At 37.9% G+C, this 13,110-nt stretch overlaps 1 protein-coding gene across 2 annotated transcripts in view; it reads left to right on the top strand.

Annotated features, from left to right (window-relative positions):
• Window positions 1-13,110, top strand: part of Svep1 (sushi, von Willebrand factor type A, EGF and pentraxin domain containing 1) — a 170,754-nt gene that overhangs the window by 85,263 nt on the left and 72,381 nt on the right. For both annotated transcript variants that reach the window (XM_078047940.1, XM_078047939.1), the window contains exons 12-18: window positions 127-321; window positions 1,605-1,726; window positions 4,602-4,710; window positions 6,277-6,441; window positions 6,998-7,231; window positions 9,727-9,888; window positions 11,149-11,310. In XM_078047940.1, coding sequence (XP_077904066.1) covers window positions 127-321; window positions 1,605-1,726; window positions 4,602-4,710; window positions 6,277-6,441; window positions 6,998-7,231; window positions 9,727-9,888; window positions 11,149-11,310 — 1,149 coding nt within the window. The remainder of the gene's footprint in view (window positions 1-126; window positions 322-1,604; window positions 1,727-4,601; window positions 4,711-6,276; window positions 6,442-6,997; window positions 7,232-9,726; window positions 9,889-11,148; window positions 11,311-13,110) is intronic.

Genomic DNA, 13,110 nt, shown 5'->3' with positions numbered 1-13,110 from the left:
ACTCGAAGGACTTGTAGCAAATATTTTCCTTAGGAATGCTGAGAGACAGGAATCCTGTTAAAAATTCAGCTTAAACTCCCAGAATTTAAGCTGTATGTGAATAATACTGTGTTATTTTTAACATAGGTTCTCCCTGCGAAGTTCCCTTCACTCCTGTAAATGGGGATTTTACATGTATCCAAGACACTGCCGGCGTCAACTGCACGTTAAGTTGCCTGGAGGGCTATGACTTCACAGAAGGGTCTACTGAGAAGTACTACTGTGCTTACGAGGATGGTATCTGGAGACCACCATATTCTACTGAATGGCCAGACTGTGCTAGTAAGTTCTGATTTCATTCCTGATCCTTTTTAATATGTGTGAATTGTGTGTGTACATTTCTAAGTGTTAAAGAGGAAACTTGCCTTACAATAGAAATGAGTGGGATATGGCATCATGAATTTGAAATGCTTATGAATAAGAGAATTACTCTTCCCTGGATTTCCAATAGCCACCTGACTCTTGGGCTGCTGTAGGAAAGGCCATTTGGGCCCTCTTATTATTTAACGGAAATATCTGAAGAGGTTTGAGAGCATGCAGATTTTTAAAAAAAAATTGTGTTTCTCATTTATTATTTTTTGGCTTTTTTAAAATTTGCATTTGTATCTTTATAAGGAGTATATTATAAAAGTACAATACATGTATGCAATGTGTAATAAGCCAATCAATGTAATAAGTATTTCCATCTCTTCAACCAAGCATGCAGTTTTTGATCTGTACATATGAATTTGAAGCCTCATAGTCTGAAAAAGAGCTTATGTTTAACTTAGTGTCAAACAGGTAATGATTGTAAAATAGATTATTTTCATTCTCTTTAGATTCAATTTAGATTTATATCTATTCAGTAATCTTAAACATGTTGTTATACAAATAACCCAATATTTTATCTACTGTAGATAACAATTATCTGGAATGAATCTTTGATCAAGTAGCACAGATGGAGTTTAAATGTCAACAGCATATAAAAATAATAGAATCCACTTATTGGAACTATTTTTTTCCAAATCAGGGAAATAAATATAAGTAATCTACACTTAACTTCTTTTACAAGTTTGATGGTAGGACACTATGAATAGGCATTGTTCCTGAATATATTGAAACCTATTGCTAAATCTAACCCTGCAAGCTTTTGATCCAAGAAGAAATTTGTCTCTGTCAAACTTATACTTTCAAGGAATATGACTGTATATGATATCTAGAAATGTTTCAATGTATATTGGTTGCAAATATAAATGTATGGTATGTAAATTCTTGTAAATATAAAGTAACTTTGGTCCAGCTAGAATAAAGGGATCTCTTATTCTCTCAAATACTCAACTTTTTCTTTAGAAGGAAAGAATAATATATTAAAGCAAACTCATCACTGGAAAACCACATACAGTACTGCTTTCCTCATGTTTATCATGATCACTTTGTGCTTTGGAACTTGCCCTTAACTATTTATCTTTTGTTTTTAGAACAATCTCTCAAATTGTGTTAGAATCAAAATTTTAACTTTTGATGATTCCATAGAAATTTAAGTTTTTGTTTTGAAACTGAAGGGGTTTTACCCAACATTTTTCCAGTAAAACGTTTCGCCAACCATGGGTTCAAGTCCTTTGAGATGCTGTACAAAGCAACTCGATGCGATGACCCGGATCTGCTGAAGAAGTTCTTGGAGGCATTTCAGACGACCCTGGGGAAGATGGTATGTCCATGATGTCAGTAGATGTCCCTTATTTTTTCTCATATTTTAAAGGATGCTTGTTAAGGTGGTCACAGCTTCTCTGGGTCACTTACAAGTGAAATTCCTACTCCTTACTATTTCCCTCTTCTTTGTGATCCAAACTTATGCCTAATGCTTAGAATTACGCATAGATTTTGGACTTCTGGGATAAACTGTAAGTAAATCTGCATTAAATCTTTCATATTTTAAAACACCCAAGTCAGGAAGTTAGAGAAGCAGAGTCCCTTGGTTTGAGAAATTCTGACAAAACAACAACAACAAAAAAAAACATTGCAGACTGTGTTGTTTTATCATAAGACGATAATTGAACATTTAAAGGATTTTTCCTTATATAGTGGCATTTGCTGTATGCCAAACATTGTTATAAATGCATTAAACATTAACTGGCATCTAGTCAATAAATACTTGTTTTAAGGTTATTATCTAATCAATAAAACCAAATTCCCAAAAGAGAAATAATTGTCACTATTGCTAACAAACCAAGAAAAATTATCCTCATTAGTACATTGTTACTATAGATCTGTACTTGAAAAGTCACCAATAGTAATTATCACCCATCCCAAGCTGGTGATAAATATCAAGTAGAACCGACAATGAAATTTTTGTGAAAGTAAATTTTGCATGTGTTAGTCTCAGTGTCTATCCCAAGCTAAATTTGTAGCAGGTTAAAGATGGCATAATGGACCAGAATGTGCTATGAAATGCTCATTCACACATTTAATGAATACTTAGTTAGTATCATGTGCTTATTCTAGACACTAGAAATTCCGATATGAATAAAATAGCCAAAATTCCATGCAGTCATAGAATTCACATACTAATAAATTGATAAATAATAATGAAACTGTGTGGGAAATATGTAGCATGCTAGATAGCATAGTGCTATGGAGTAAAATGAAGCCCAAAGAGGGGAAACCTCACATGAGTTCCCTATTTGAAAATGAGGCTGTGAGCTGTGGTTCTTCCTAGGGGAAGAGTGTTGCAGACAGGGGGAAGCAAGTAAAGAGATTCGAGTGGCAGGAATAGAGAGGATAATGGGCTGAGTGACGGGAGACTGGCAAAAAGATCCCAGGGGTTAGAAGAGTGAGAAGAGAAATCAGACTGTGGAGCACTTTGAAAGTCACTGTAAAAAATGTTGCCTTTTATTCTAAGTGAAATGGGAAGCCACTCAGGGAAACTAACTTTCACATAACCTTGGGCATTGGGAGAAGTAGAGGGTGGGAGAGAGTGAGAAGACCACATAGGAAATTAAAGCAAGGGGCTGGAGTTGTGGCTCAGTGGTAGAGCACTTGCCTTGCAAGTGTAAGGCACTGGGTTTGATCCTAGAACCACATAAAAACAAACAAAGGCATTGAGTCCATGCACAACTAAAAATATATATTAAAAGAAAGAAAGAAAGAAAGAAAATTAAGCAAGAGATGATGGTAGCTTGGGTTGCATTAGGAGGTGTTGAGAAGCGAGTGGATTTGGAGAACTATTCTGAAAGTAGCTTCAGTAAGACTTGCTGATAAACTGGATATAGATTGTGAGAGAAAGAGAGGAGTCAAGGAGGCAGTTTGTCAGAGCACAGATACAGGTAGTGGGTGCCCATGACGGTGAAGTGTATGAAAGGATCTTCTCTGACATCTATTTTACCATTGGGAAAAATGATCACCTGTGAATAAGCATGAGGAGGACATGGTGAAGGTCTAGGAAGAGAGAAGATGGCATAAAACAATTTTCTAGGTGAGCATGAGTAGGTGCTTAAAAGAAATGTAGTAAGATTGGCAGAAAGCATGGCTGTTTCTCTCAAGCCATAAGTGGCCATAAGGTACAGGTATGGAGAAAGCAGGGTAACTGAATGAAGTGGGTTTAAGGGTTCTGCAGGCAAACACAGTGAGAAAGAGACATTCAAGGGAGGATAGACTGGGGAATCTAAGATGGGTGGATAAAGACGTGGAGGCGTGAGAGGCTGAGCAAGTGTGAGGGGAGTTGGGGTCGATGGCTTGTGGACTCTGATGAAGTCAAGGAACTGGTGGATTCCTGAGAGTAGGAGAAGTGCAGCTACTGATACTAATACCATCTGAGGTTGTAACAAGGGAGTGAGTGACCAACGATGGCTGGAAGGTAAGAGAGAGGAGGAAAGAAAGGAACTGAAAAGTCAAGGAGACAGGAGCATCAGCAGGGAATGGGAGGGTGACTCAGCATGGGAAAACCCTAGAGATGATTGCCACCAAGAGACACAGTGAGTGTATCATTGGTGGCATTTGCTTCAGACCTCTGAGGATTTAAGGAAGTATGAGGACATATGTCTTAGAAATAGCAATGAATCATGTGGGTGATTCCTCCACTCCTAGATCTGCCCAAAATTCCAGTATTTTAGAATTTCTAATATTTCCAGAATCATTTTCTGGAAAATATTCCAGAAAACTGAAAATCTGGGTTTCATTTTAAGCAAAAGTGAAAGGAACATAAAGAGAGGGGTAGGAAATAATAGACTTGCCTTTTACCCACTGTGAGCTGCAGAAGGACAGAGAAAGATTTGGGGCTTGGGATAGAAGGGACTGAAGAACCAACGGAGTTGAAGAACTATATGGGGTGAAAGTTTAGAGGCAGAGCTATCCCAAGAGTCCTGAGCTTCTTGTGGTAGAGAGAGAGAGAAGGTATAAGGCTAATCTTGGTGGTCAACAGGCTGTAGGGGAGGAGGTAGAGGAAGTCAGGAGTCTTTTGAGGCACATGCCGAGCTCTGACCCATCTTCTCTTGCTAATGAAGATGTGAAAGGCAGAAAAGCACAGGACTCGTCCGAAGCCAACAGAGATGCGATTGGCACTTGATCCTCTTCCTTTTTGTTTGCAGGTCCCATCATTTTGCAGTGATGCTGATGACATTGATTGCAGGCTGGAGGATCTGACCAAAAAATATTGCCTAGAATATAATTATGACTATGAAAATGGCTTTGCAATTGGTAATTACATTATTTGGTATCAGTAGTTTGCAAGACTGATCCATAAAAATCAAACAATTCCAGAAGAGTGAAGCAAACCAGAAACTTAAGTTTTATTAATTTCTTCACTGAGTATTATAGAATGGCTATATAATTCAATCGTGTACTTAATGATCATTATGTATATATTAAATTTGGTTATCAAATAAAATGTTTCAAAATATTGGCCAGAACTCTTCAGGGTGATAAAAATGTAATTATATTGTGATGGTAGAATTCAATAGTGAGAGGCTAGGTGGGGTGGCACATGCCTATAATCTCATATAGGAGGCTGAGGCAGAAAGATTGCAAGTTCAAAGCTAACTTAGTAAAAAGCTAACTTAGTAAAGCCCTAAGCAACTCAGCGAGATTCTGTTTCCAAACAAAGTACTAAAAGGTCTGGGGACAAGCACTCCTGGATTTCATCCCTGCCACCTCCCCAAAATATTTCAATAGTGATATGATATTTTAGAAGAGAATCATAGCAGTTGTAAAGAACTAGTAGCAATTTTTATATGACATTCAACTAACATTTCAATTAAACTATTAATTTAAAATATACATAAAATTATTGAGATTCCTCACACAGAATAAATTAAGATTCAATTATTTGAGTTCATATACCATTAAGTGGAATTTGGAGCTTTTCTCCAAGTGGATTTTGAACATTTTTATTAAGATTCTTCCAAAGTATATCGTTGTTTTTTTTTCTATAATAGTTACATGATGCTTGAGGGAAAATGTTTAAGTAAAATAATAAAAATCTGAAAAATAATTCTTGTGTACAGCACATAACTTAGATCAATATGGCCAGGAAGATTTTAATATTCACTTATTGAGTTTTAATAATGTCTTCATGTTGGGTTAGATGATTTCTAGATCACAGGCAAACCTACGAGATAAGACTCATCTCCATTTATAAATAAAAGAACTGAGGTTCAAAAAAATAAAAATCATTTGATTAAGATTATGCAACCATACATCCTATGTCAAGAAGCCTGAACCCCGGGTTTAACCAGATCAACATCGGGGTATCAAGTGAATCCCAAGCATCAATGCATGTAGTTGCATCCTATGAATACTTAAGTACATGTTGCCTCTGGAAACTACCCAACCTTTAAACCATGATATGGATATTGTACATAATCCTCACAAAGGACACCTGTGCATGTACATTGAGTTCATAAAGCCAATATGTTTTTCCTTCATTGGAACAAGCCCTAAAGGGAAATAGGAATTGACTGCATTTCTGCACCCACCCTTTATTTATCTATAGTGTTAGGATAATTTACTATATCTCAAAGATAGAATGGTATGAATGCCTAGGCACCTTCATAGGTTCCCTCCTTTTGTGCAATTCATTGGTAATCTAAATTACACATGAAGTGCCCCAAAATTATAGTAGACGATTGTAGACCAAACCCCATATGTAGTGTGTCACTGGGGCATTTAGCATCAAGTGCAACTGACCTATGACCTAACATAAGAACCTAGATGCTAATGGAGATGCAACTGTAAGATCATTTGTTCCTCTGCCCCAACTGTCAGGACCAGGTGGTTGGGGTGCAGCTAACCGGCTGGATTACTCTTACGATGACTTCTTGGATGCCGTACAAGAAACACCCACAGGCGTCGGCAAAACCAGAACTTCCCGGATTAAAAGAAGTGACCCATTGTCTAACCAAAAAATCAAGTTAATTTTTAACATCACAGGTAAGGATGAACTTGTCTATTTGGATAGGTAATATGATATGAATTTTTTTATTCAAAACATTATTTCTTAAATCCGTTGACTGTTATCATTATTAGGAAATGACCCTGGATTGAAGAATTGGGGAAAGCATAATTAACTAAGCTTTGCCAGCTTCCCCTCACCATCACTAGTTGAATATCACAGATGTCTTCTATGATTCTTGAAGCTACAAGCACCCTGCTTTGTTCCCCTCTTGGCATGATGTACTAAGGCAAAATGAGAGAATATGCAGCAATTTAATATGCTATGGTTAAGAAAAAAATGTGATATAGGCCCAGCATCTGAGAGAAGGATTAAAACAAATTATATTTCTCTTAATATTATCCATTGTCCTAGTGGTTTCAGGGTATACTAGTTGAATTTATTTTGAATGAATTTTTCCCTGAAAGACTTTCAACATACCATTTCTTTTTGGTAAAAATGAACTACAAGTGGATTCCGGAAACACCGTGTGTGCGTGTGTGTGCGCGTGTGTGTTATGTTGTTATGTTTTATCTTGTTTTGTTTTCATCTCAGCTAGTGTGCCATTACCCGAGGAAAGAAACGATACCCTTGAATGGGAAAATCAACAACGACTCATTAAGACTTTGGAAACTATCACAAATCGACTGAAAAGGACCCTCAATAAAGAGCCCATGTATTCCTTCCAGCTTGCATCTGAAATGCTTGTAGCCGACAGCAATTCATTGGAAACGGAAAAGGCTTTTCTCTACTGCAGACCGGGCTCAGTGCTGAGAGGGCGGATGTGTGGTAAGACTCTCCCCTGTGATCACAAATACTCCATGAACATTGGGTCTGGAGAGATGAGGAAAGCCATTTTACAATGCACAGAAAGGAATATTGATGTAAAACATATCACTATTATTGTATGGTTGTTATTATTTACTATTTTGTCCCCAAGATCTAAGTAACCACTATTGATCAGGACAAGAGATCTATTTTAAGTGAGGGACTCTAATCTTATTTTTATTTATAGATTTAAAAATCTCACAGCTTTGAGCAGTAACTCTGATTAAAAAAAAAAAAAGCAGCTAATGCTTTTTTTGACCATTTCTGTATGCCAGACGAGAGCTCTCAGGTTTAATCCTGTTTAGAACCTCTAGGACGCACCATTACTATTTAAGCACCTGTTGCAGATGAGAAAACTGAAGCCAGAAAGGCTGAGAACTTATACATTAAGACAATAAGTGGTGCAGCAAAGTTTCCCACTCAGACAGTAAATTCCAAAGTCTTCACTTTTTAAAATTAAATGTAAAATTTACGTGACATAAAATAAACTGTTTTAAAGTTTGCAATTCAGTAACATTAAATTAGTGTTTGCAATCATCACCTCCATTTCCAACATATTCTCATCATCCCCAAAAGGGACCCTACACACATCAAGCAAGCAGTCCCCACTCTCCCTCCACCGAGTTTCTGCCAAGATCTGGACAATCCAGCCGGTTTCCCAACACATCTTCCACTAACTGATCTCAGTCCACTGAGCTGAACTAGAATGGCATGAGTCTTTGTGTTAATCTCTCTATAGATGTGGCTCTTGTTTCCAGTCCACAAAACATTCTCCAGCAGTTCTTATCACCATTCCAAGAGCTCAGCTGGGCTTTCCATTACTGTTACAAAGTCAACACATTAAAATTGTCATTCTGAGCCTGCTCTGCTTTCCTCCCTGCCTTGTGAGAAAAATCAGGAATTGCTTCTCACTTGCTAATGTGGTCTCGAGACCACCTGTGTCACCATTACCTAATGCATCTTGACTCAGGCCTACCTCAGAATTCATGGGTTCAACACCTTGGACATGGAGGCATGGGTATCTGCATTTTAAAAAAATACTTAGGTAATTATTAAACACTGACATCTTAGAATTACCTTGGTACTGCTTTCAACTGTCCTCTCTGTACGAACTTTGATAGCAGCGTTTTCAGAGTCGAAGAGTCCACTTTGGCCTAGGATTTCTGAGATACTCCAGACCTCCAAGGAAGGAAAGTTCTAAAACTGGCCTGTTTCTTTGGGGTCCGTGACTCTGAGGATACTTCAGATACTTCATGCTGCCATCAGGAACAAGGGGTGCTTTAGTTCACCTGTTTTGGTCCCTTGGAGGAATGCTGAAATGGATTGGCCGTGGGTTTCATAACTGGTAGCATTCAGAAGAAGAGTTAAGAAAATCTTTTTTAATATCTCAAAGCCTCAGATTAAACATTCATTGTTTTATCTTTTTCTTCTGGTGGCTTTCTCTTTGTTGGTATTTCCATGATGATCTGGTTTATCAGAGCTTCCCCCCAACCCCCTCCTTCTACTCCCTTCCTCTTCTCTACTGGTCTTTCTTCTACTTATTGATTGCTTTTTAAATTGGTGCTTTATAGATGTACGTAGAGGTGGAATTGACTGGTATATTCACTTATGTACATAGTGTAATTTTGCCAAATTCATTCCACATTTTCCTCCCTTTTCCTGTTCTCCTCCCTCCCCCTTAATCTCCCCCCTTGACTCCACTAATCTTCCCTCTATTTACAGGAGATCCATTCCCCTCTTTTCCCCTTAATTGACTCTAGATTCCACATGAGAGGAAACATTTGACCCTTGACGATCTGAATCTGGCTCACTTCACTTAACCTGTGTTCTCCAGGTTCATTCATTTACTAGCAAACACCATAATTCCATTCTTCTCTATGACTGGGTAAAACTCCATTGCATATATGTATGCTACATTTTCTTATTCCATTCACCTGTTGACAGGCAAGTCGGCAAGTTGGTTTCACAACTTGGCTATGGTGAATTGGGCTGCCATAGACATTGATGTGACTGTGTCACAATAGTATGCTGATTTTAGTTCATTAGATCAATACTGAGGAGTGGGATAGCTGGATCATATGGTGGTTTCATTCATAGTCTATTGGGGAATCTTCATTCTACTTTCCAAAGTGGCTGCAGTCCCACCAACAGTGTATGAATCTTAGAGCTTTTACTCATACTTTAAAGCCCTATGATGGAAGCCCTAAACTTAGTCAATAAAAATTTCCATCTTCTGAAGAAAAACTAAAAAAAAAAAAAAAAAAAAAAAAAACTGGATACTACTAGCTTCAAAGAATACATTTCTAGAAGTTTACCTTGGGAGTAAATCTCTGACAGTAAAATTTAATCTGTACCTGGAAGCATGTGTTGCTGTTTTTGTGTCTTAGGAAAAAAAGAGAACAAGGGTGTCTTGGCTGTGGTGCTTTACTTAGTGTTACTTGCCTGTTTATCCACAGTCAATTGCCCTTTGGGGACCTATTATTCTCTGGAGCATTCTGCCTGTGAAAGCTGCCACATGGGATACTATCAAGATGAAGAAGGGCAACTTGAATGCAAGCTCTGTCCAGATGGGACCTACACTGAATACCTCCATTCCAGAAGCATCTCTGAATGTAAAGGTAGAGGTTTAGTAGACATTTTGCTCAGCAGCAGCCTGAATTTTGTGTCCAGCTGTACGGGGTGAGGGGAGGGGGAGATTTCTTTACCCATCACTTAGTTTATGGCTGAAGCTCCTATAACAAAAGACATATTGACAAGAGAAGAGCATGCAAATTTATTTGATGTACGTCTTATGACACAGGAGCCTTCAGAAATGAAGACCCAAAGAATCAAGGAAACTAGTGTTGTTTATCCTAAGTTTGATGAAGAACTGGATAGTTATAGAGAAGTCTGATGGGCAAAGGGGTCTGACTGGACAGTAATAAACAGAGGGCACTTAGTAAAGTCCAGGTTCTTCCCTGTGTCCTTGTGTCTTCAGATATAAGAACATTCCTTCCTCTAGTATAGGGTGGGCATCACTTACATAAGGCCTTATGACCTGCTTCAGGAGAGAGGGGCAAGAGAAAGAGAGACCTTGCTGCTTCTGTTATTTTCTCAAATTCCTTCAACTTCAAATACTCAGGATGCCAGGGTTCCATATTCCATAATAGGGGTTCTAAGCCCTGTCACAATTCAGAAACCTAAATGGCAAATAGGGTAAAATAAAGGGCATGCCTGAAAGCAATTTTGTTTATTCTTTCTTTCTTTTAATGATGTTACCTGAATGTTTTCCACATTATAAAGAAATCCATGTATCTATCTTTCCATTTGGAACTACTCCAAGTCAAACTCCAATCCACATTCACTGATTAGCCTGAATATTTTGCTTAAATCTCCCATTAATTGGTAGAAAGGACTTTAATGACACTTGGCAATTGGTAGATTGCTTTTTCTTAAATTAGTTACTTGATATGAGGAAATTAATTCTTTATTAAATTGTTATAGGCTCCTGTTATTGCTACTAAAATATGCAATATTTTCCACATATTTCTACTGTTGGAAACACGGGGGTTTTTTTTCATAATTAAGGTTACATAAGATACACCCAACAAAGAATTTCAAAATCGTCCTTCTTTGTCATTGTTGCAAATGCAGGTGTGGATGTTTAGTGAGAAATATAAACTCTGATGTAGCGTTAGATAATTATAAATGCACCAAAAACGTATTAATGCTGAAAATCAGAGTGATTTGGAGAACAGAGGGAGGAGGAAAGGGGTGGAAGAGCTCTCCATGTCCCTCATTCTGTCCTATATTAAAATGCAGAAAACCCACTCTTGCACAGATCTAATTTTATGCAACTTAATATCATCATTATTAATCACATTACATTTTCTTTTTAGCTCAATGTAAACAAGGCACCTACTCATCCAGTGGGCTTGAGACTTGTGAATCATGTCCTCTGGGCACATACCAGCCAGAAATTGGTTCCCGGAGCTGCCTCTCATGTCCAGAACCCACTTCAACCGTGAAAAGAGGAGCAGTGGATGTTTCTGCTTGTGGAGGTTATCAAAGCTTTAGACACTGATCTCTCTTTAAACCTACCAATTTTTATGCATGGGGGGGGGCGCATTTCAGCAAAACTGTATGCCTACTATATGCGAAGGATGTAAATAACCTGGATTTATCAACACGTACATATAAACACTGAGCTAGTAATATTAGAAATCCAAAGAAGTACAAAAATTGATAACAGGCCTCAAATGATAATAAGCATGTGACTTCATGATGTGATGGAAATACATCTCAATTAGGAACTTAGTTTCCTCATTTATGAAATGATGTCCTGTCTAGCATTCCTCAGAATTCTGAATTAGATTCTTCTATGAAGTCTAACATGTCATTCCTTATGATGTGAAGATTTCCTGATTGGTGGTTTACTCTGGCTCCATGTTAGAATCATGGGCACATTTATATAAATATTTTTAAAATACTGAAGCCCAACCTCCACTCCCAGAAATTCTGGTTTAATTTGTCTGGGACAGAGCCTGGGCATTGATTTTTTTTAAGTTCCCCCAAGTGACTCTAAAGTGGAGAACTGCTGATTTTCGTTCTCAACCATAAACAGAGAAGGCTGGTAGAACACAGATAGCTGGGCCCTGTCCTCAGAGTTTTGATTCAGTCGGTCTGGGAAAAGATCGACAATTTACATTTCTAACCAATTTTCAGGCAATGCTGATTTTACTAGTCCAGGGACCACATGTTGAGAACCACTAGCTTCAAGAGGTTAGCATTCTAATTTTTAAATATTTCAAATTCCCTACTGAATTTAGTTATCCAAACAAAAACTCCTAAAGGTGTAAATTAAAAAAAAAAAAGATGAAATCTTAGATCAACAATGAAACTAGGCTTGACAAAGTCAACTTGCTGCCCAAAACTCCAAAAATTTGCGATATTTTGCAAAGTCAATGATATGAGATTAAAAATAAAAAGTTGTCCTGTCAGTTAAAAAAAAAGAAATGTGGCTAGGTCAGTGGCTCAAACCTATAATCCCAGCAGTAAGTGGAGGCAGGAGGAATGCAAGTTCAAAGCCAGCCTCAGCAAAAGCGAGGCCCTAAGCAACTCAGTGAGACCCTGTCTCATAAAATACAAAATAGGGCTAGGGATGTGGCTCAGTGGTCAAGTGCCCCTGAGTTCAATCCCTGGTACTCCCCTCCACCAAAAATTGTTGGCCTACCCCTGCTAGATCACTGAGCACAGAAAAAGCATGCCTAAAGATGAATTTATATATATATATATATATATATATATATATATATATATATGTCTTCCCCATTCTCTACACATCTATGTAAAAAGCCTAAGGTCTTTGGCAACCCAAAGATCAAAAAAACTGTTCCCTCCTTGAATGACTGGTGTTTTTGAGAAGCCAACCCACTGGCACACACCTCCTACCTCCTTTCCCTCCGGCCACACATACAGCTGGATCCTATAAGAGACTTAGATTCCTGGAACACAGCTGTGTGAGGAGCCTGTGTGTGCGGTAGGTGGGAGGGGTGTGTCCAGTATTGCATCTTGGGAGATATAGTCCTCACAGGTGCCACAGGGAGAAGGTAAAACATTGAATTATAGGTTTTTATATATGCCATCTGTTTACATTATCTCAGTATATTGGGGTCATGGCAGATAAAACTCTTAGACCTGAGGAATTAGGCAGGTAATGTTCAATGACCTAATATTTCACTGAAAATTAAGAAAAAAAAATTTGCTAGGACCTCATTGAAACTCATAAACCATGTCTGTTATGAAAAAAAGCAGCATTGAATTTCTTTTATTTAAAGTCAGACAAAACCTCACATTGTGGT

Source organism: Ictidomys tridecemlineatus, chromosome 4 (assembly GCF_052094955.1).
Source record: "Ictidomys tridecemlineatus isolate mIctTri1 chromosome 4, mIctTri1.hap1, whole genome shotgun sequence".
Classification (NCBI taxonomy): Eukaryota; Metazoa; Chordata; class Mammalia; order Rodentia; family Sciuridae; genus Ictidomys; species Ictidomys tridecemlineatus.
The sequence above is the reverse complement of the archived record's forward strand: the minus strand, read 5'-3'. Positions and strand labels throughout refer to the sequence as shown.